This window comes from Gorilla gorilla, chromosome 1, assembly GCF_029281585.2.
Source record: "Gorilla gorilla gorilla isolate KB3781 chromosome 1, NHGRI_mGorGor1-v2.1_pri, whole genome shotgun sequence".
Classification (NCBI taxonomy): domain Eukaryota; kingdom Metazoa; phylum Chordata; class Mammalia; order Primates; family Hominidae; genus Gorilla; species Gorilla gorilla.
This window is the reverse complement of record NC_073224.2, coordinates 128,232,599-128,256,170: the sequence shown is the minus strand read 5'-3', so window position 1 is coordinate 128,256,170 and position 23,572 is coordinate 128,232,599. Positions and strand designations below refer to the sequence as shown.

The following is a 23,572-nucleotide window of genomic DNA, read 5'->3' as shown; positions in this document are numbered from 1 at the left end:
GTGAATAAGTTTTTTCTTCCTTGAGACTTTACTGGGCCTCCAACAGTGTAAGATAGGGAGCAATGGAAGAAACCTAGGGAATGTTGGCATTCAAAAGGCTTGCTGAGTGTAATACACAGAAGTCTTCACCATAGTCATGTGGGAGAATACACAAGAACCTGCAGAGCTGGTCTCAAAGGCAGCTGATGCTTGAGCTACTGACAACAGCCCAGCTTTTGATGTTTCCTCTTTTGCAAAAAGAAAACAAGGAAAGAAAGGAAGGGAGGAAGGAAGAAAGGAAAGAAGGGGAAAGAAGTCATTTGGAACTAATTAGTAATATGCGCAACAGGATTTTTTTTGGTCTTTTATTGAATTCTGTATATAACATTAGCAAAGAAAACACTTTAAATCCAATGAGAAATTTAAAAAATCAATCAGATGAAAATATCACATAATCAAAACTCACAGATATTTTCTGATATTTACTTAACAAAAGGCCCGAAATTATTATGACAAGAACATCAGAGAACATGGTATAAAGCTTATTTCAACTTAATAATATGTAATAAATTAAAACAACTCAATGTCAAAGGATAAACAGAAAAAATAGAATGTTTGATTTTACATCTTATTCAGAATTCCATTATCATCACTGCTTAAGAATGATTATTTCATTTCATAAAAATAATGCTTGCTTATTTATTTGATGAAGAGAACTAAATTCAATGTTAGAAAATTTTAAATTCCAATATAATAAGTTCTAGTTAAATATTCACAGTAACATTGCATTGCTAATCAGTAAAAGTACAGCATGTATCACAGACTGTTGACTTACAAGGGAAAGCAGTAACAGTGTCTCTCTGCTGTCTGAGAAAAGAATAAAAATGTACTATTGTGTCATGAATTGAAAGGAATGTCTTCCTTATTCAAACGAAGCAGTCATTATATTTTCACTGGGAAAACTCTTAAGTAAAATTTTAAATATGTGGAGAAATTTTACTAAATATTTGAACTATGATAAATGTTAGTAATATTGTTATCTAACACTTGATAATCAATTCTTTTTGAATAGTTACAGGAAATGAGCTTTCTTAAAATAAAGGCAGTTTTTCTCCCCAGTCCCTCTTCTCTGTCCTCCACTAATCACAGAATAAATGTGATGAAATACAGTATGCTGAAAAATGGTCACTAGGTTGGATTTTTTTTTCCTCTGAATCAGAATGGATGCAGTTTCTTGGATTGATTACTGCTTTATTCAACTGTTCAGAAGTCAGTCCTTATGATGGATTTTTAAAAAGGGAGATTAGAAATGTCAGTCAAGAAGATCAACTTTTAGTCTAGCATTCTGACATCAAGTGAATTCAGTGTCTGTAGTCAGGGTGTGCAAACTTATACGTTTTAGGTGGAAAATGTTTGAATATCACCCTGTGGAAGGGCTATAGTCTGGAGGTATCTGAAAAGGTCTGACAAGAACAGCAACAATGTCTTTGCACTAAAATCTGAAAATTCCCAATGTAACTTTTAAAATTAAATTTTTGTCAGAATTTTAAAGATAATGGCAGTGACAGGATAAAAATAACATGACAAAAAGTGAATAGTATAAAGAACATAGGAGATTTAGAGCCATTTATTGGCCATATTATCTTGGACTAGTCATTTGATCTTTCTAAACCTTGGTTGTTTAATCTCTAAGCTTCAGATGACATTAGTACTTCATATAAATATTTTCAACGCTAAATAAATTATGTGAATGATCTTTGCAAGTATGATGTAAGCAAATCTTATAGTAAACTAACGCTAGACTGTATAAAAAATTGAGGTGTTGTATTTGTTATTCTGACTTCTGCATAATCTGTATAAGATTTCAAAAATAGATTCTTATAACATGTAGCATGTCACTTAGAAATACTACATACACTGTTTGCTTTCCCTTGAATGTGTATATATATATTTATATTTGTGTGTGTGTATGTGTGTAAGAGCTTTTAAACTGAAATTATACCATTCTGTGGGATAGTTTCAAAAATGGTCTATACAGTGCCCTTAAAAGTGAAAAAAGAGAATATTCTTATTTGGCTTATAGTCATATAATTTTATGGCATTTAAGAAAAACACTTTGACAGTTTAAAATAAACTAAATACTTAACCCCATTCCCACCCCCAAACCCAGCATTAAGAGATCACATATAGAAACAACTTACCAGAAGAGATACTACTATGATTCGTTTATGATGGTCAGTTCACAAATTGTTGTAAGATACAGTATTAACACAATATGCTAGAATCACCATTTATCAAGTTTCATCAAATTTAAAAAAATGGACGAAATCACTTCTCACAAAGATCACAGTAATACATAAGCGACTCAATTACACCTAAAGTGGAAATTCAGATCCATAAAACCAAAATGATCAGATTAAATGTTTTAACTAATTGCTCCACTAGTCAAAATATACATTTCCTTTTATGACAGAGGCCTTTAAAAACTGCCCCCTTTTCTGAATGGAAAGGATATAAGACTAAACTTCTGGACAAATAATCTCAGTATGACAAAATATTTCTGTATTATTCAATTTCCCGAGCATCCAAATTTTAGTATCATTCTAATATCTTTCCATCATGAAACCAAGAACCAGAATATACTGCTGTTTTTCAATAGGTACAGTCGCCTCTTATCTGTGATGTGCAAAAGCTATAACCCTTCTTTACCTAACTATCCACTATTGCCAAACAGACATGTTTGGGTTATCCCTGAATTTTGTTTCTCACTCCTGAGCAAAATGAACTACAATATGGCTGTATTAGGCCTCCTTTGTATTCAAAAACATTCACAAAATTTTGTGAATATTATTTTAAATTATAGTAATTGCTTCTGGGACCAAAAGGACATGAACTTTTTAATGTGACAAAAATGCACCATTACAATCTCCTACAGTTCATCGATAAGCATGATATACTTGCTTCTGATTTGCTACATGTTTATTAAACTACAAAAATTTAAAGAGAAGATTAACTGGAACAGACATTCTGTTTAGGTAATTCACTCAGCATTCAAAGATGAAATGATAAATCAATAATTTAAAGCCAAGGTCAAATAAAAGGTAAGATTACTTTTTTTTTTTACTTTTTTATGTCTTGCTGAGATCAATTATTAGTATTAGAAACAAGAACATTTGGACTTGCAATCTGTTCACTCAAGTAGAAATATGTGGCATCTTAGTGACTAGAGGGAAGCAACATGTACATGTACACATATAACAATCTGAAAACATTATAGAATTCTCAGAGATGAAGAGACATACAGATTACTAAATTTAAAAAGTCTTCACTTTACAGATAAACTCAGGCTCAGAGAAGTTAAAGGAACTTTCCTAGGGTATATGAGAGTTTTTGGCAGAGCCAGCACCACAGCACAGACACCTGCTTAAGCTCTACCAATCTGCTTCTTGTGTAAAAGGAGTCAAGAGATCATAAGGCAAACACTTCTATCACTCCAACCTTTTCCCACCTTCCCCTGCTCCCAGGCTTAAAATGTTGAGTGTGCAATAAGGCTCTGGTACAGTTTTAGCATTTCATAGACAATTTTCAAGTTACCTTAACATTTAACTAAACAAATGCTCTCCCCTCCTTTCTAGCTATTTCATTAATCTGTTTTCATTCTGCAGACTGATTTTTCTACTTTTTTGATCCCATTATAGATCAGTGAAAATTCTAAGGAGAAAGAATCCTATTTCCTTTCATCACAATCAATCTGAAGAATGATATATTTATGATACTTTCAAGGCTTAAATCTTACTTCATGTTTCTTTCCTGCATAAGAAAATCTGGGTACTTAAGTTTTCTTTTTTTCTGAGACAAAGTCTCACTCTGTTGCCCAAGCTAAGTGCAGTGGCATGATCTTGGCTCACTGCAACCTCCACCTCCTGGGTTCAAGCGGTTCTCCTGCCTCAGCCTCACGAGTAGCTGGGACTACAGGCATGTACCACCATGCCCAGCTAATTTTTGTATTTTTAGTGGAGTTGGGGTTTCACTATGTTGGCCAGGCTGGTCTCGAACTCTTCACACCTTGTGATACACCTGCCTTGGCCTCCGAAAGTGCTAGGATTACAGGCGTGAGCCACCGCACCCGGCCCTGTTTTCTTCAAAGCATTTCTCAAATGTGTATAATGAGAATTTGGGGACTGGTAAGGGCTTTGGAGATCATTGAATCCAGCACGCCCATCTTGCAATTCAAGCCTGCAAACTGAAGCCTAGTAATGTAACAGATTTACCTAAGGTCCCACAGGTAGAAAGTGAATAAATATTCTGGTCTACTGTTATCTAAACCAGTAGCATTTTTACTATCCTTTCTGTGAATCATATTCAGTATAACAGTTTACTCATCTGACACCATCCTGTGCTTTTATCACAAAAATCCAGGTTTTGTCTTTATTTGAAACTGTAATAATAATTCAGATATTAAATATACTATAATGCATACAGTTGTTTCATTCGTGTTTTATAAAGGTAGTTTTTGTGTCTATTTTTGTAACACCTACTGATCCTTACTAAAACATCTGAATGTCTAAGACCTCCTGTAACACAGTTGATCAGTTTGTTTCAATCATCCCAGTAGCTAATATGCATTACTTTACTGTTACCCAGGCTGTGATAATTAGTTATAAGGATTATGTTTGCTGCAATGGACTGACTATTCTCCAGGCCCATATCTCTACTAAATGGGCTAACATAGAACAAAGACAAGGCAGTGGCTAAATTTTCACTTTAATCACAAATCGTCTTGACTAAAAGTTCACATAGCTCAAATCTGAGATAGCTGTCAGACTTTCATTTTTTCCTGTAGTGATCTAGTCTCAAAATTTTGACACAAAGAAATTACCAGCAGATTGTGAGACATTCATTGTAGACCTTGCCTCAAAGAAAGTTACCTAGATTGTATCTCTTATTTATCTATCTGTTTGGCTGCAGGCATAAGATTGTTTTAGTTACTGATTCTCATACAATGCAATTCATCACTTTTACTCCATTCTGTAGGGGATCAAAACATTTATAATCTTGGCTTTGCTACTGAAATATTTTTATAGTTACTAAAATTCTACAAGTGCTCTTATTATAACATAGCATGGTTATACATTTAAACAACAGAGGATTGGTTATTTATGCATTTGTTCAGGTATATTTTGAAACTAAAATATGGAAATAAAAAAGCGTTCTATATAATAAATTTTCACAGTTTGACTTTCCATAAGGCTTATGAAATAATATACAAATAGCTACCATTCTGCTGAAATGTCACAGTAAATACATTAATGGCACAGAAGTGAAATGTCCCCAAATGGGAAGCCATCTTCATGACCTCCTAAATCTCTTTTCCAACTAAAACTTTTTTTTTAATTGAAAAAGAGTTCCATTTCTAAAAGAATATAAAAATAGAAAATGAGTTAAGGAAACTTTTACATATATAATTTTGAAGGAAAAGCTATAAACATTAGATGAAATATTATATATATCTTTAAGAATGTGCTTTGTCTCACCACACCAAACATCCCATGAAAACAAAATTAAATGAATATATTATATATGAACTGTTGAAAGTATAACTAAATGTTACAATTTTAATTAAGATAGAATATTAAAACATGTAATAAGTACTAATACATTTTTGTCAAGTTCAGCTCAGCTAAAACCTATAAGGCTAATTTGCAAATTTATCATTTTGAATTAAAAAATAAAAGAATGTTTAATCAAGCAAGGCACATTTCTTTTAGGCAAGTCTGTCTTTAATACCATTCATTTGGGCACAGTGTAGACTTCACTTATTTATATGTAAATGGGCTAATCTATGTATGAGAGCCTTTGGTACAAAACACACCTTCACAAATAAAGTTGCACATAACCCAGAACATGGAATATAACACGACTATATCTCATGATTAAAGACAGTCCACTACTTAATTGAAAAAAAACAAAAAACAGTAATAGTTGGCTTGCTAGAAACAAATTTTAGGCTTTCTTTATCTGCAGCACTGATTATAGTTTTTGGATGATTCGATTTCATCAAAATGTCAAAAGGTTGCAATGATACCTTAATATTTTTAGCATTCTTCATCTCTTGATGAAATGTCTTTTATATGCACGCATTATGAAGCGAATCCTCCAACTTCAGAGTTGTTCCCTTTATATAAAGCATTTGTTAGAGACATATTATTTAATGTCAACTGAAATAAAAATATGTGCTGGCAGACGGATCACTGCCCATCAGTGATATAACTGCTATTGCATTCTTGATCCAGGCAATTTAAAATGGAGCATCCTACTGGTCAGTGCAGCTCTACAGTTCTTTATGTGGGGGGCTCTTCAGGGATCTGTCAGACAGAGTAAACACAATAATTTACTGGTATATTTAACTTTTAAAAAACTATAGACTTTACGTCAATAGAAAATGTTCCATTCATGAACCAACCCAAATGTCCATCAATGATAGACTGGATTAAGAAAATGTGGCATATATACACCATGGAATACTATGCAGCCATAAAAAAGGATGAGTTCATGTCCTTTGGAGGGACACGGATAAAGCTGGAAACCATCATTCTCGGCAAACTATCACAAGGACAGAAAACCAAACACCGCATGTTCTCACTTACAGGTGGGAATTGAACAATGAGATCACTTGGACACAGGGCAGAGAACATCCGCCTGTTGGGGGGTGGGGGGCTGGGGGGCTGGGGAAGGGATAGCGTTAGGAGAAATACCTAACGTAAATGACAAGTTGATGGGTGCAGCAAACCAACATGACACATGTATACCTATGTATCAAACCTGCACGTTGTGCACATGTAACCTAGAAGTTAAAGTATAATTTTTTAAAAAAACAGAAAATGTTCCATTCATTATATATTTTTTAAATGTTGCTTTTTAAAAACTGTTACCCTGAAAAGCTCAAGCAATTTAATTGTCTAAATGTATTAACTACATATTTCTTTTAATTTGTAAGTTAGAAAACGTTTTGGAGTATGCTGAAATTATAGACATTTTTCTACTAATAATGATCTTGAAATTTAGTCCAAACCATGTGATAGTTTGCTTTTGGACACAAAATTTATCTTCAGCCTTAGAATCATCGAAAGGTTTTGAGTGCCTATTGATTTTTAGAAAAATGTATGTATTAATTTTCTCAGTGTATTTCCAAGGATTTTTTTTCCTGGCTGCCCATCTTACTGTGGCAATCTATGATGAGAACTCTTGAAGTGAGTAAAAATCCAACGCTAAGTGTCATGGAGAGAAAAAGAGAGAGAGAGACAAGACACCAAATAAGTGCTGAGAAAACCATGTTCTATGTGCTAACAGGATGACATTCCTATCATTTATCTCTTCATTATAAATAACTTTTAAGTCTGTTGATTCTTTAAAATATGAACGCTGCACAGTTATGTACCACTTTAAAATTTCCCAAATTAAGACAATAATAACCACTTGACCAGGACAAGAGATAAAGGTTAAAGGTTTGGTGCTTCCCTTCCCTAACTGCCAAAATAATTATTGAGAAATTCTGATAGCAAAATATTTCTTAAGAAGAGGATAAAGCAATACAATAGTCTTATTCACTTCCTACATCCAGAATCTAGAATAGTGTTTGGCATATAGTAGACACTTTATATGCTGAATTAATGAATAAATCTCTATCACCCTGGGTAGTGTCTGACACATAGGAGGTACTCAGTAAATACATGTTGAATACATAAATGGATATATAAAAATTAGATTTATGTATTCTAGAAATTTACTAACTATATAATATAAAGACAGAAATTATAAAGACAAAAATAAAAGATGCTATAAACCCAGCTCTGGGTTTGAATATGTGAATATCATCCATCACAATATGTAGAGAAGACTATTTCCCATATATACTCCTGGTTTTAGCAGGTGCCCAAAACCAGTAGTAAATGCCCAAAGATGGTGATCTGGAATTTGAGTGTGCTTTTGATGGAAGAATCATTCACTTGCTAAATTAAATACTGTATGCCTACTGTGTGCTGGGCAATCAATTAACTATCTATTGAAATTTTTTTCTTATTGGCCTGGATTATATACTCGGTCACCTTGATCTCGCAGACAGATCACTGCTCATCAGTGATTTTAAAAGTCTTAACACTGATTTTAGGCAAAAAGAAAGAGTACGTTCACAGTATGCTTAATTTTCACTATCAGAGTTTTAAAGTTATAATGGTCTAATAGTTATTAATGACTACTAATCATAAGAAATCACAAGTAACATGAATGACCTAGCATCCATTTTATTTCCTAAGTGCCTAGGCTCTGCTCAATGCTACTGCAGCTTTGCTTACCTTAAGAAGTCTGCATTAAGCTATTCTTGTCTTGCTGCTGTTACATTCTTTTTATATAAAACGGTGGGCCTTAAAAAACAACCTCATGTATTAATACCTGCCTCTCAAGGCTCTTGAGATTATTAAATAAGAATGGTATAGCATGGCATCCTAATAAAGTATAGGTGTGGAGGGGGTGGTAATTCAACAGAAACAAAAATAAAAGTGATATCATGATAATCATCATAATGTCGGCCGGGCGCGGTGGCTCATGCCTATAATCCCAGCACTTTTGGGAGGCCAAGGCGGGCAGATCACGAGGTCAGGAGATCGAGACCATCTTGGCTAATACGGTGAAACCCCGTCTCTACTAAAAATACAAAAAAAAATTTAGCCAGGCGTGGTGGCGGGCGCCTGTAGTCACAGCTACCCGGGAGGCTGAGGCAGAAGAATGGCATGAACCCGGGAGGCAAAACTTGCAGTGAGCCAAGACAGTGCCACTGCACTCCAGCCTGGGTGACAGAGCGAGACTCCGTCTCAAAAAAAAAAAAAAAAAAAAATCAGAATGTCTATATTAGTGGTTAAGATGTGGGTTGAAAGGCTTAGAAGAATGGACCCAAAATCGATTCTATAAAATGAGAGAAAGGAAGTACAATAGAAAACAGTGACCTATAACTGAAGATAATTTACCAAATAAATGTTCCAACATATAGAACAAGAAAACAGAATAAGAATAGTCAAATTTCAATAATTATCAAATTTATGAAGAAGTAATTAATACCTCCAAAAGGCCTAAATGAAAGTACAGAAACCTAGCTTACTAAACTGTTAGTCTCATCAACTTACATTTGATGAGAAAAGAGTTGAAGTCATTCTATAGCATGTAGTTATATGGGAACTTTGTTTTCATGTGTCTATATACTTTGACATCTATTAAATTACTTAGTGTTAGCCGCACACCAATAAGTTTTACCAGTTCTACCAAGTAAATGGTAATGAATAAGCTCAAGGACTAGAAAGATTTCTTACTCGATTATATATAATTCTCTGATTGAGGTCTTGAAAATTATGTACTCTCAGCAAGCAAAAACCTTTAATCTCACTCAGTAATTAAAGTCAGTAATATGTTAAGATGTGAGCTTTTAAAAAAATCTAGAAAGTCACGGGAAAATGAGCTGTGAGGTATAATTGATACTACTTTGAGCCGTATTTAGGTCTACTAATAATAAATATCTTCAATCTATATGGTCACACAATAAAATGCTCTTTTAAAATCAGTTAAAAGTTCTGCAGGGAAAAGATCTACAGACTCTAGGTATAAAGCAATTCAAACAGTTCTTGCTCGGAGTAATTATTTCTGTTTGTACTTTTTGGTTACCCAGTTAATTTTGCTCTTTAGAAGTCTGACACATAGTCACTCTTGTTTAACAAGCTTTTCATAATAATTTCTTATAGAAGAAATGTATTCATGACTATCTGATATTTTATTGTCCTGTAGTCAGACACGAGGTAAATACAAAATGTAATGGCACATAAGGCTGCCTCTTAAATGTCTACTACCTTGACTAAACAAAGTTACAATAGAAAATCCAGTAAAACCCATAGTGAGTTAAATCAAAAAAATAAACAATGTCACAATCCTTCACCCAAAACCAGAAAAAAATAAAACCATAGATTTCAATCCTATATTTTGTGTCATTTCTTTAAAAATCCCTAACATTTTTCTCAGAAGAGAAAAATGATCTTTATCCTATGTGAGCTTAACTGCATAAAGTGATGTAAGGAGAAAGAGTTTCTAATTTCTGCTGGTCTACATATGTAAACTCAGGCACACATGTTAGTTTCAAATTTGTTGACACATTTTGTAGGGAAATTGTGCCACCTCGATATGCAGAGGCAATAGTCAAGTCATTCTCTGGTCTGGTTTGCTTGAAAATGCAGGAAAGGAGAAAATTCAAAAGGGGTGTGGAGAAAGTTCCTCTCTATTCTTATTAGGAGAAGCCTCATTTCCTACTGCAGAGGAAAGTGCCTTGGTTACAATATTACATAAAATCATGGCACTATCTGCAGTGGTCATATCAATGCTTTAGTTAGTTTCAGTCATTCCATACTATATGTGTTGGTATTTCAATACCGCTAGGAATCTCCCAATACTAAGAACCAAATGCTACTGGATTGCCTTCACCTTCCATTTTATTATTTAGAAGTAGTTTAAGTTTGACTGTTTTATAAATGTCACTCTACAAATCTGCTCTTACTTTTCATTAACTGATTTAAATGTCCCCATCTGCTTTCATGTATGAACAATCACTTCAAAAAGTAGCTAATTTTTATTATTTTAAAAAATAGCGAATTTTTAAATGTCATAATTTTAAAATGTAATGTTAATTACATTTTGCAAAAGATACCCAGTCAGGCCATATCTACAGTGATGTAATTCTGTAATTCTGTAATGTGATTCACTGGTGAAATCTAATGTTTGATTCAATCAGCTTCCATAGTAATGAAGACTCCATGGATTTTCAGGACTCATCATTAACTGAAACTGAGACTGAACTTATAGGGAAGTTTCTTAGAATGTCTGCTAGATAGATAAGCCTTTTGTAGATATTACTTGTTCGTTCTGATTTTGCTGTGCTGTCCTGGTCAATTAGTCAACATGTTTATGTTATCATTGATTAAAAGCACTCTATTAGCTATTATGTATGAAAAAACATGGTCTTTGTGAAGCATTCTAACTTCCAGGTATCCTTAGTGACTAGGTACCCTCAATGATATCTCATATAAGGTAACAGTTAAGTTACTTACATTAAAGGATTCCATCCCCATAATTGGGTGGTGTAATATTTCTTGTGGAAAACTTGCTGGAGCATGTTTTCACAAATGCAAGCCTTCTCCAGTGAACTGATTACAAGGAATTTTGTCCTTCAGAGCATGATGAGGAGTGTAAGCCACATAGTGATTAAATGAAGCATAGATGCATGACATGAAAATTTTGTTTATAGGTTAAAACACCTCAAATTAGAAGGCAATTTCCTTCCTCTAATCTCTCCTTCCAATAGACATTTATTGGGCACCAACTGTATTTCAGGTACTATGCCAGGTCTTGGGTGATACAGCATACTGAGCAGACAAAACTCCTTGTCCTCATGGGAGGGAATGGAAAACATACAATAAACAAAATAAATAAAATACCTAATACATTAGAGGGAAAAATAAGAAGAGAAAGGATATAGAAAGTGTTGTGAGGTTGCAATTTTAGATAGTGTGGCTAGGGAAGGCTTCAATGTGAAAGTGGCACCTGAAGGAGGTGATGGAGGCAGCCATGCAGCTATCAGATGCTAGAACATCCCAGGCAGGGAGAACAATAAATACAAAGACCCCAAGGTGGAGCACGCCTGGTGTATTTGAAGAAGATCAAGGTGGCCAGTGTGGCTGCAGCACAGGATCAAGTGGGAGAGGAGTTGGAAATTAGGTCAAAAGGGTAAGGAGGGCAAAATGAGACAGGGCCTTGCAGGCCATTGTAAAAAAAAGCCTTTAGTTAGTACTCTGTGTGAAATGGGGTGCCAAATGGTGGTCTTGACACAAAGATGTAATATAACTTGATAAATGTTTTTAAAGAATCACTCTGGTTATGTTGAGAATAGACTCAAGAGGAAGGATGGAAACTGGAGGACCAATCGGGAGGCTACTGTAAAAATTCAGGTGAAGATAATGATGGTTTAGATCAAGTGGTAGCAGTAGAAGTGGTATGAAGTGGTAAGGCATTTGAAACATTTTAGAAGTGTCAACACAGTGGACTAAATAAGGGGTGTAAGAGAAAAAGAAGAATCAAGGATAATTCCAAGGATTTTACTTTGAGCAACTGGAAAATTGAAGCTGCCAGTAGTGGAGGTGGGGAAGAGGGCAGGAAGTACAGGCTTGATGGGCTAGAGTGGGGAGAAGGACGGAAGCTCAGTTTTGGATATATTAGGTTTGAGATGTCTATTAGATATCCAAGTGGAGACGTCACGTAGGCAGGTGGAAATTCAGTCAGGAGCTCAGGGGAGAGATCTAGGTGGGAGATACAAATTTAGATACACAGATAGTTTAAAGCTATGAGAATAAGACAGAATGAAGAACGAAGAGATGAGAAAGAACCAGTAAATAAGATTAAGAAGGAGAGGCCAGAGAGGTAGAAAGAAAATCCACAGTGTGGTATCTTGGAAGTCAAATGAAGACAGTCTTCTTAGGAAGAGGTAGCTGACCATGCCAAATGCTTCTGATAGGTCAAATTGAAATGAGAACTGAGAAATGTCCACTGGGTATCGTTCTATGAGGTTACCAGTGACTTTGCCAAGTACACTTTTGGTGGAATGATAGTGGGGTGAGAACCTTTTGGAGCAGACTCAGGAGAGAGTGGGAAGGGATTCAGTGGTGAACAAAGAGAGAGATAGTCCCCACTCTCATGGAAGAAACAGAAATTAATCATATAACACAAATAAATATAAAATTACAGCTATGTCAAGATAACATACTATATTTAATGCATTCTAAGACCTACATTTTTAGATTTGAGCATCTATGAAATTGGGATGCACCTTAAAATCACTGGTACTTTATCCTTACAATTGGAAATCTTGTAAAAAATAGCACATAAATAATAGTATTTCTTATAATCAAGGGCATCTTAAATTTAATGAACTACTATACTATAATAGGGGAATTGAAAAAACCAGAGTCATGAGAGATGCCTTGGAGGAGTATTGAAGTAAAAATAGAAGTCAAGAGGTGAGGAGAGAAAGAGGAGGCTGGCAGTAAAATATTTGCAAAGATCCCCATTAGCTTAAGGTGGAAAGGGAGCTTATCCTGTATCTGGAAGAAGACCAGGGTGACTGGAGCACAAAAGAAGGAGGGGAGAAATATAAGCAAAGAGGAGGTAAGGCTAGATATGAGATCACATGGGGCCATAAAAGCTATGCTAAGCCTTTGAGCCTCTATCCTAAAAACAAGAAGACCCTGCAAGAATTTTAAGTAGGGGTGGGTTATATAATCAGATTTTGGTCTCAAAAAGATCATTCTGGCTACCAGGAAGAGAAAGGGTCAGACTGGCCACAAGAAATGTGAGGATGCCATTAAGAGACCTTCACACTTATGTAGGATAGAGATGACAGTGTGGATTAGAGTGGTCCTGGCAGTGCCACAGTAAAGTGGGCTGTTTTTAGAGATATTTGGGAGGCTAAATGACAAAATTTGGTGATAGGTTGAGTATATTTACTATTTCAATGAATGTTATTTCATTAATAAATACATTGAGAACACTAGGCAATAAACCTGCATTTTAAGTAAGGCTGGAAAAAAAGAAAAATGATTTGTAAATATTTATGCTGCACATACAGAATGAAAACCAGTATTTTGGAAATTCACTAATTTTCAGAAAAAAATGACACCATTTAGATCTATAGACAGAAAGTAAATGTACTGCAGGATAGGAAGTAATCTATGAACAGGTGAGGGGTGTGTGTGTATGTGTAATAAATTGTCCCCACTGCTTCTCTTCCAAATTAATTATGTTTTAATTTGAAGAACATGTTTAAATGTATAAAAATAAGAACCTTAGGATTCAGAGGGACTTCCATAATGAACAGAAGTTTAAAATAAATGTAATGGAAGACAAATGAAATAACAGTGCTGTCTGATATAAAACATGTAGGCATGATGCTAACTTTCATTCTAAAAAGTGGGTGGGGGCCGCCATAGAGATTCCCAAGAGCCTTTGTGCTATGATATTAGGAGTGGGTGTGAGGTTGGAAGCTCACTGTAAAAGAAAAAGCTTCTCCCCAATCACTATCACCATACTAGAAGGTACGACCCCTGTATCTGCAAAGTCAGAGTCTTGCATGAACAAATTTACTCATAACATTCTTTAGATATGATGAAATATCATTTTTTTTCTCCATTTAAGTGTTATATTGCTAGCAACCAGAATTCCAGGCTTTACTTTTTAGGGCAGAGTTCCTATTTCGCTCTATTTAGGTTACAACAATAACAACATGGATCCCAAGAAAATGATGGAGGCTCTTTCCCAGATCTCTTCTTAATATGCACTTGATGGCTAATGGTGCAAATTTTAAAACAGAAGAAAAAACACATCTGGTACAAAAGAACCCAGTAAAATCGTGAAAACGTTTCTTTTTAAAATGTATTTTCTTCACAATTTTGAAAATTAGCTCACGACATCATTAAAAATCAAGACAAACATCTGAAAGTTTTCTAACCAGTCTGAATCATTTAAATTATACTTGCAAACTGAATATGAGTACATAAAGAATACTATTATCATATGCTATATAGCAATGGCCATTTTCTGGCAGAAAGCTAAGAGCTGAGTCACAATAGTAAGGTCTGGGCTCTGATTGGCTTCTGCTCCCTTTTTCCTGCCTCCTTTGATTTACTTTCTCTCAAAGCTTATCAACCACTTCCTAAAGGTATATAAAAACAAGTGATTTCATTAATATATATAGAATTGCCCCCAAACCCATACGGAATAGTACAAAAACCAATAATTGTATCCTCCTTAGTTTAAAAGGCCTAAAACAAAACACAAAGAAAAAGCTCCCACTGTAAAAATGCAGCCCTAAATATCCTCTTCCACATTCTTATGCTCCTCACCTCTATCTCACAGTGTTTCCATAAGTCTTCAGATTATGGGGCATGTGTGCTTCTTTGCATTTCTTAGTGGGAAGGGTTATCACTTCTATTCACAGCTGAGAGGTGGGAAGGACTTGGAACTGCTGTGGAAAATGTTGAAATTTTAAATGTATAGAAGTCAATAAGTTATAGTTATGGTTCTCAAAGGAACAGACTACTAGTATATATTATATACATTGTCTTTATATAATATAGCAAAACAAATACTTGAGTATATTATATGCCAAAAAGGTAAATAACAAGTTTTATGCCAACAAACCATAACTTTAAATGTCTTCATACTGTGCATTTAAATTTCAATACTGAAATTTTATTTCAAAGTTTAGAAATAACTGACATAATGCTTCCTCCTATGCGTAGGTGTCTGTGGTTATGTCACCACAGTTGGTGTATCATGTCATTTTAAAACATCATAAAAGAAATAAAACAATAACAATGTTAACTTCCATGTTTCTATCTGGATTCATCAGCTGTAAGGCATATACATTTTTCCCCAGGGTGTTGATGGGTGTGCACTGATCCAGTCACACCTCCTCACATGAATCTCTTGCTCTACACAGACATCTGTATATTTCTTCAACACCTAAGACGTGCAACTGAGCTCAACAGTGAAGGTTGTAGTTTGGCAAAGCCAGCTGGCATGTGCAAACGTAGGCTCATTAGAATTTTGCTCTAAGCCCAAATCATTATCCATCTTCATTTCATAAATGATTTAAGAACTTAGAGAAGGGTCTGAAGCTATTATGTAGGAAAAATTATATTTTAATTTCTTTAGAGCACAGATGCCCTTAAAGATCCATGGAGTGGTTAGGTAAGGCAATAATGTCACAAGTTTCAATGAACTGGCAATCTCATTCTGCTTTTAATACTTCTGTTCTGAATAATTTCTTCCCTTTTAATAAGGGAGAGTCAAAATATTTACATGACTTTCTGGTATGGTTCTTCAGTAAATGAAGCAAAGTATAAGGAGATAGAAAACTAATTTGCATAATGCTATCATCTATTGTTGATTAAAACACATGAAAACAGAAAAATCTTAAAACTGAAAAATATCCATTGTCATAGCAGTTATCACTAAACACTACTATGACTGGTTATACTTTCTAAGATTAAATCTAGATAAACCAACCATAAGAAAATAATCTTTTGTTATTAGAAAAGTCAATCTCTTCATCTTATTGAAATAACTTATATTTGATCCTTATATTTGGTTAAAATACCTGCTTATTTTAAACAGGTTAATTTTCAGTATACTGAAATGAAATAGGTTTCTGGAGATATGTTATCTACATGAACTCATTAATTAGTGACATGGGCTGAAGCCAAGTCTAAAAGCATAAAAGATTTATTTTGTCTTTCAAGTCACCTAATAAAAGTAGCATGGGTTTCAGAGCCAGAATAACCTGGCTTTAAATCATAACTGAGTCTCCTGCTAGCTGTGAAGTCTTAGGGAAATCACTTAACTTTAAGCATCTATTTTATGCCCTCCTAAAATGAGGTTAATAGCACTTACCTTGCGGAGTTGACAAGTGTCCAGGACATGGTTGACTCTTAATAAATGGTAGTTATTATTCTTATAATAGAAAGGAAATAGGAAGACACTGATTACTTGTGTATTTCATATTCACAAAGCATTGTATTAATTATACAATGCTTGTGAGTGATGATCACAATATAATCTCTTAGCAAAATCTCTGATGCCGTGTCATGGAATTATTTTTTCTAAGTGTTCTACCTGTATTAACATTTACTATTCACAATAAACCTGTGAGGTACTGTTTATCACCCTCATTTTACAAACAAAGAAACTGAGGCACAGAGAGGTTAAGTAATTTGTTCAAGATCATATACCAGAGTCAGGATTCAAATCCTGGAAATATGACTGCAGAGCTTATGCTTTTAACCACTTTATTAAAAGCCTGGAAATAACATTTATGTAAGATAACAGCCATTCACTGAACAAATATAAAAGGTGCCACATTCTGTGCTAGGCACTAGTACCCAAAACCTTCAAGACACAGAGCTTATATCCTTTAGGGAACTTACAATGTGGTGACTATAAACAATCATATTACCTCAAAGTTATGAGTCAAAAGCCAGGATATTTCTCTGGATTAAAGAACAAAGGCCCCCTTTAAATTACTGCCATTTAATAACCATAAGAATTATGGCACAACCATAATTTACTTATAGAACTAATCAAGGTTTCTACATCTCCTGAATAAATGTGAATAAAATTGTCATTGCACTTCGTCCATCTCTATGTTAAGAACAGATACAAAAATTATTTTAATGTAATTGTTACAATGTATCTAACATATTATCAAAATGTGTCATAAAAATAATTTCTGGTCATTAAGGGTACCAAAAGTTTGGTCAAGAGGTAGATCAATGTCAAAGGTTAACTCAAACAAAAAGCAAAGAAAACTAGATAATGAAGTCCTACTTAGATATACATAGATAAAAACAAATATATGATAAAAACAAACAACAAATCTATGACCAGGTATATTTAGATTTCTTGCCTCTATTTGTTTGGTCTTTTCCTTCCTCAGCTCTCTCTTATAGTCTCAATCACTATTTTCCACTCTCTTCAATGCATGCATTATAAATGTACTCCTAACTGAAAATACTTTATGGGCTTTAAAAATAGGGTTACTCTCATTTAGTCTGGAAGGATAGAATAGTTATATGCTATTAAAACCAAAAAACAACTGTAGATAATGTATAATTTATATAATGTATATGAAACAGAATGATTATGTTTAAATAAAATGTTACTCTTATTTTTAACCATTTTTTGTTTCAAAGAACTGTACCACTGCATACTATTAAATAATTATGTAAATTAAAATTGGACCAATAATCTAACAGCAGTAGATTCTGCCATTTATCCTTTTTAAAGGGAAACAGGTTGCTTGGAGGTCAAGTGGGTTAGTAAAAGGAATGGAATAATTTTCAGTTTGGCTTGGGTGAAGGTTATTCTGAAGAGCAATGACTGTTTTTTCATCCTTTTGTAATAAACAATGGAAACTAAACGACAGTTAGCAACATGGAAATCAAATGAGAAAGGTGTAAATTATTTTTAAAAAGACACCAAGCATGTAACTAAGATAAAACTGTTGGTTTGGCAAATACCATCAGTCTATATATGAATGACAGTTCCCTGGCTCTGGATAACAAAAGGGACTGCTCCCAGTAGATCACAGAGTGCTCACCTGATTCTGTCTGTCTTCTGGCAACCCTTGGCATATGGCTGAAACTTGCAGGTGTTCTCCCAAGATCTGGTTACTTCCTGTCCCTCCTTTTAATTGATTGTCTGCAATTCACTCAGTTTTAAACGTGCATCCTTTATTTATTTGAAGTTTATTTAGCTTGTCAAGTGCTGTGATGATGACAGAGCTGTTGTGGGATCTGTATTTTTTTTTTTAAAGAGAAAGCCTGAAGGTCCCTTGTAGTAAGGTTTCAGGCACACTGATCGAATCTCTCATTTGCTTATGTACAGAACACTTTTACATTTGCTTTTAAATTTCATTTGTTGGCTTGAAAGTTCTTGGAGAAAGAAAACTGTAGAGAAGCATCTTTAAAAATTATTGCCTAATAAATGGCATTTAATCCAGATCATGCCTTATTGTGGTTAATATCTAACATTCCAAACACCATATTTTCCTCCTTGATTCAGTCATTATGGAATGACATAATGATTTTCATAGTTAAAAAATGCATTTGGGATTCATTTCACCTCCTTAGAGTCTCAGACTTAACTTTATTTTTTGTGCGGCTTATTCAAACAGTGGTTTTCCTTATGAAATCATTTAAGTAGGAACCATCTGGAAAGGTTACTGTGGAAACGGCAGGGGCTGGGAGGTGGGGCTAGAGAGCAAGAGATGCCATGACAACCTTTTTCGGGTTTCCCAGGAAACATGGGTTGCTATGGAAACTGCATCAGTCAGGTCCGAATTAGTAACTTCCGCTGGAAGGGGTGTCTGCCACTTTAATCTTCTTGTGATACTGCCGAAGCTTATCTCTCAGATGCATTAGGAAATTTTTTGTTTCTCTCAGCAACACTGAAAACATCTGTTTCTAGACTTTGATAGTTGTTGGGGCTGGGACATATGCACAGAACTTCACAGGAGTCTGTTAGTCTAATGCTTTAGAAATGCTTAGCAAGCCCGAAAGAATTAAACTAATTAGTCAGATCAGGACATCTTGGGCATTTCCCTTTATTCAAAGTTGTAGAGACACTTAAAATTCCGGGAAAGGGGATTCAAATAGGAATTTAAGTCAAAAACCAAATAACTCATGGTGGGTTTACAAGTCATTATTCTAGTTAGACTCTTCATCCACATATCTACAGGGTAGGCAACCGAAATACATATTCAATAAATAACGTTGAAAGGTCCATCAAACTGAAGCATCATTTACTACGAATTGATGTGCTTAGGAAAGAAACAACTGCCTTTAAAATTCTGAGGTTAAACAGTTACTCTAACTGTTCTTTAGTTTCATTTCCTCCCAGGATGTACTGCTCTTTTTTAAATAGGGCGTGTACTAGAAATGAAGTTTAATGTAAGTCTGTTGTTTACAATGTTAAGAGAGAGAGGGTAAGAGGGAAAAGGAGAGCTGAGAGAATGCAGCCCACTTGCAAAACAGGCACCTGTTTCAGTATGAAGCAGCAGGGAGAGGGAGAATGAAGTGTGCTTTCCACTTCTTCAGGTCCTTTCCTTGATGAATGGTCTGGAAATGTATAAAACAAGGGCATAGGCAGACCAAGGGGGCACGTTCCACACAATACTGAGCACAGCATGTCACTTGTATCACATATTAAACATCGGTGAATATCTTTTTGATGTTGACACAAGAGTTGGGATTATTGTTCGTGGTGCAGGTGGCAGTGGAATTGCCCGTTTTGAAAGGCGTCTGGGGGAAAGCGCTATGGTTCATACCCCCCTCTTCGATCACCATATACTCCGACTTACTCAGAGTCGAGTTACTCCTTGCTTTTCGGAGCTCCTCGGCTGAAGAGGAGAGGTGCTGGCAACTTCCCACGTGCATGTACTGGGCTTGCTCTTCCCCTTCTGTCTCCCGGTGGTAGAAGTAATTGAAGTTGGAAACAATCACGGGAACTGGCAATGCGATGGTCAAGACACCGGCGATGGCACAGAGAGATCCCACAATCTTGCCCCCTATGGTCACTGGGTGCATATCGCCGTAACCCACTGTTGTCATGGTTACCACTGCCCACCAGAAGGCATCCGGGATGCTGCTGAAACCTGAAGTGGGGTCGTCTGCCTCGGCAAAGTAGACCGCGCTGGAGAAAAGGATGACCCCAATAAAGAGGAAGAAGATGAGCAATCCCAGCTCCCGCATGGACGCCTTCAGCGTTTGCCCGAGGATCTGCAGCCCCTTGGAGTGGCGCGACAGCTTGAAGATGCGGAAGACCCTTACCAGGCGGATGACCCTCAGGATGGCCAGAGACATGGCCTGCTGTCCATTGCCCTGTCGTTCGGCCAGCTCGGTACCCAGAGTGATAAAATAAGGGATGATGGCCACAATGTCGATCAGGTTCATGATGTTTCGCGAGAAGGTGGCTTTGCTAGGACAAGCGAAGAACCGCACCAGCAGTTCGAAGGAGAACCAGATGATGCACAGCGTCTCCACCACGAAAAAGGGATCGGAGAAGCTGGAGGCTCCTGCGCGGGCCCCCGACGTGCTGTTGCCGGCTGCTTCGAATGAGTCCTGCGACGTCGAGGCGGGGTAGTCCTTCTCGTCGCGGAACTCCGGCAGCGTCTCCAGGCAGAAGATGACAATGGAGATGAGGATGACCAGCACGGACACGATGGCGATGCCCCGGGCCGGCCCGGAGCTCTCGGGGTACTCGAAGAGCAGCCACACCTGGCGCTGGAAGTCGCGGCGGGGCAAGGGCCGCTCCTCCTCCCGCAGGAAGCCCTCGTCCTCGCGGAACTTCTCCATGGCCTCCTCGCCCAGCTGGTAGAAGCGGATCTCCTCGGAGAAAATGTCGATGGGCACGTTGACCGGCCGGCGGATGCGGCCCCCGGACTGATAGTAGTAGAGGATGGCGTCGAAGCTGGGCCGGTTGCGGTCGAAGAAGTACTCGTTGCGGAGCGGGTCGAAGTACCTCATGCGCCGCTTGGGGTCGCCCAGCAGCGTCTCGGGGAACTGGCAAAGGGTCTTCAGCTGCGTCTCGAAGCGCAGCCCGGAGATGTTGATGACCACGCGCTCCCCGCAGCAGTCCTGCTCGCCCGCGGCCGGCAGTGAGGGCGGCAGCGGCTCGTAGCGGTCGCAGCCGCCGCCGCCACAGCCGCCTTGAGGCGGGGCCCCTCCACCATCGGCCACCTCCGGCTCCAGCATGTGGTCCCCGGGCACCACGGTCATGTTGGGCGGCAGCTCGCGGCCTGCGGCGGGCTCCGCGTAGCCGGGGTTCACCAGCGTGTGGGCACCGCCGCTGCTCGCTGGGCGCTGGGGAGGGTGGGCGCGGTGGCGGGCTGAGGGCGGCGGCGGCGAGCGCAGAAGGCTGAGGTGCTCGTCCATGCGGCGGGGAAGAGGCGGCAGCGGTGGGGCCAGGTCGCTCCTCCTCGCGCTCCCCGCCCTTTCGCCGCCTCCGCCCCCGAACCGAGCCCGCCGCCTGTTGCAGCCAAAGCCGCGATGCTCTGTCTGGGTCTGGCGCGGTCAGCCGGGCTCCCGCACGGAGACGCCTCCTCCCTCCTTCTCGCGCTCTCCGCCCCCTCCCCTGCGGGGCGCGCGCCCGCCTCCGCGTCCCCTTAGGATTCCCGCCCACCGCGCGGGCGCGCGTCCCGCTCCCGGGGGCAGCCGCCGGGCCTGCATTTCTTGCAGCCCTCAAGGCCCCTCGGTGTCAGCGAAAGAGCCCTCATGTTGTACCTCGGCGCCCCGCGGGAATGCCCACCCAGCAGAGCCGGCCCACGGGGAGTCAGGCTGCCGGCCCGGGCCCCTAGGCTCCGCCCGCTTCTGGTCAGCGCCCCTCGCCCCCGGTCCGCATGGCCGCGTCCCAGTCGCCAGGGTTTTCGGCCCCTCCCGCCGCGGCCCCGCGGGCACCGGCCCCCTGGCCTCCACACCCCTAGGTATAGCCCGGGGAGGGCAGGCGGGCCCAGTGTCCAGGGAAGGAGTGCAGGCCAGGCGGGCGCCCTGGGCCAGAGGCAAGCCTGGCGCCGGCATCCCAGGTTCCCTTGAGGGTCGAGGACCGCCAAACCCTGGGGAGGAGTGGGGGTTTAAACAATTTAGCTTCTGCTAGGATGCGAAGCCAAAGGGAGTAATGGGTGCTGATGGGCTTCGCAAACTGAGTCCGAAGGAAATGGATTGTTAAAGGCGTTCGGGCCCTGCTGCTTTAGTGAATAGTTCACACCCGTTTTCGCAGCGGAGATTTCGGCCACTGGGAAGAATCAAGGACCAAGTTTCTGATTGGGATTAGCAGTGACAGCCTGGTCTTTATCCACTACACAGATTTCCTGTTGGCGGGGAAATAAGAGGAAAAATGGGAAAGGAAATTCACGAAGTCTAAGTTGTGTGGTTAGAAAGTCCAACTTTATGACTGAAGCCTGTCGTGGAAGGGATGAGAGCAGGACCTGTACCTAGACTTTTTACTTATTATTTTGGCACTGCCCTTGTGGTAGGGAATTTGCAGCGCTCTAGTTGTTAAACTGGAAGGACATTCATTCTGCAACTTGTACCTCTTGCTTGATCTGGGCCCAGAGATAACTTACATGTATCTTCTTTAAACTTATTTTTCCAAATTATTGTGGTTACTTTGAACACAATTTGTTTCCAGAAATTTTAGCAATCTAATATAACTCAACCCTAGGCTTTAAAAAGTCTGTTTTTTATTGTATCATTCAAATCATTTACAGAAGAGGAACTATTGTCTAGACAGCTCCTCACCCACCCAAAGTTAGCTGACAATTCAATTTTAAGTAAGTGATTTGTGGTCAATACTTCCCCACCACCACTCCCAACCATGGGGTTCTCTAGGGCACAGAGTAGGTCCTAGCCAATTTATATTTCTAGCAACTACCAAAGTGCCTTGTCAATGGTGGAGACTTGGTACATATTTGTCAAATTGAATTCCCCAAGGAGTGTCTCTTTGCGTTGCTATCTGCTCTGGAGTTTCAACATTTCTTCTTTTTGAGCCCAAGATGCTGCTGTGATTCCTAAGATGAGGAGTGAGGAAAAACTGAGCTCACCATAGAAAACACTGCTCATTTATTCCATAGGATTTCCACCTCCGGCTCTCCTGGGCACAACAGGCACCCATGTCCTTTTATTGTCCCTTCATCTTCCTTTTCACCTCCTGGTCAGTGCCAGACAATGCAGGCAGTCACTTATGTTGTGAGATGGCAAAACTGGGCAACCACGTAAAACTCTTTCTCTTACGAAACTCCAGAACACTGGAATGTGACAGCCACCTCATTATTTTGCATATATATTTTGAGCTGGTGATTAGAGTAGCAGTATAATCAATCATTCATATATTTAAATCTTAGAATGAGACAGACTGCTTGCTGCAATGATAGCTCATGGAAAGGCAAAGACCCTATTTT

At 38.3% G+C, this 23,572-nt stretch overlaps 1 protein-coding gene and 1 non-coding gene across 2 annotated transcripts; both read right to left on the bottom strand.

Moving 5' to 3' along the window:
• Nucleotides 1-339: 339 nt before the first annotated feature.
• On the bottom strand, nt 340-16,648 carry LOC101144017 (uncharacterized). The gene is made up of 3 exons (XR_010130111.1): nt 16,513-16,648; nt 14,961-15,082; nt 340-6,344 (listed from the first exon to the last, which is right to left on the bottom strand). It is a non-coding gene; the product is annotated as an uncharacterized protein (transcript).
• A 242-nt stretch (nt 16,649-16,890) lies between these two features.
• On the bottom strand, nt 16,891-21,722 carry KCNA3 (potassium voltage-gated channel subfamily A member 3). The gene has a single exon (XM_063696135.1). The coding sequence runs from the start codon at nt 21,549-21,551 to the stop codon at nt 19,824-19,826; it is 1,728 nt and encodes a 575-aa protein (XP_063552205.1). The 5' UTR covers nt 21,552-21,722; the 3' UTR covers nt 16,891-19,823.
• Between the last annotated feature and the right edge of the window lie 1,850 nt (nt 21,723-23,572).

Bases quoted from the DNA above. Each gene is read 5' to 3' on its own strand.
- KCNA3 (XM_063696135.1), bottom strand. From the start codon at position 21,551: ATGGACGAGCACCTCAGCCTTCTGCGCTCGCCGCCGCCGCCCTCAGCC.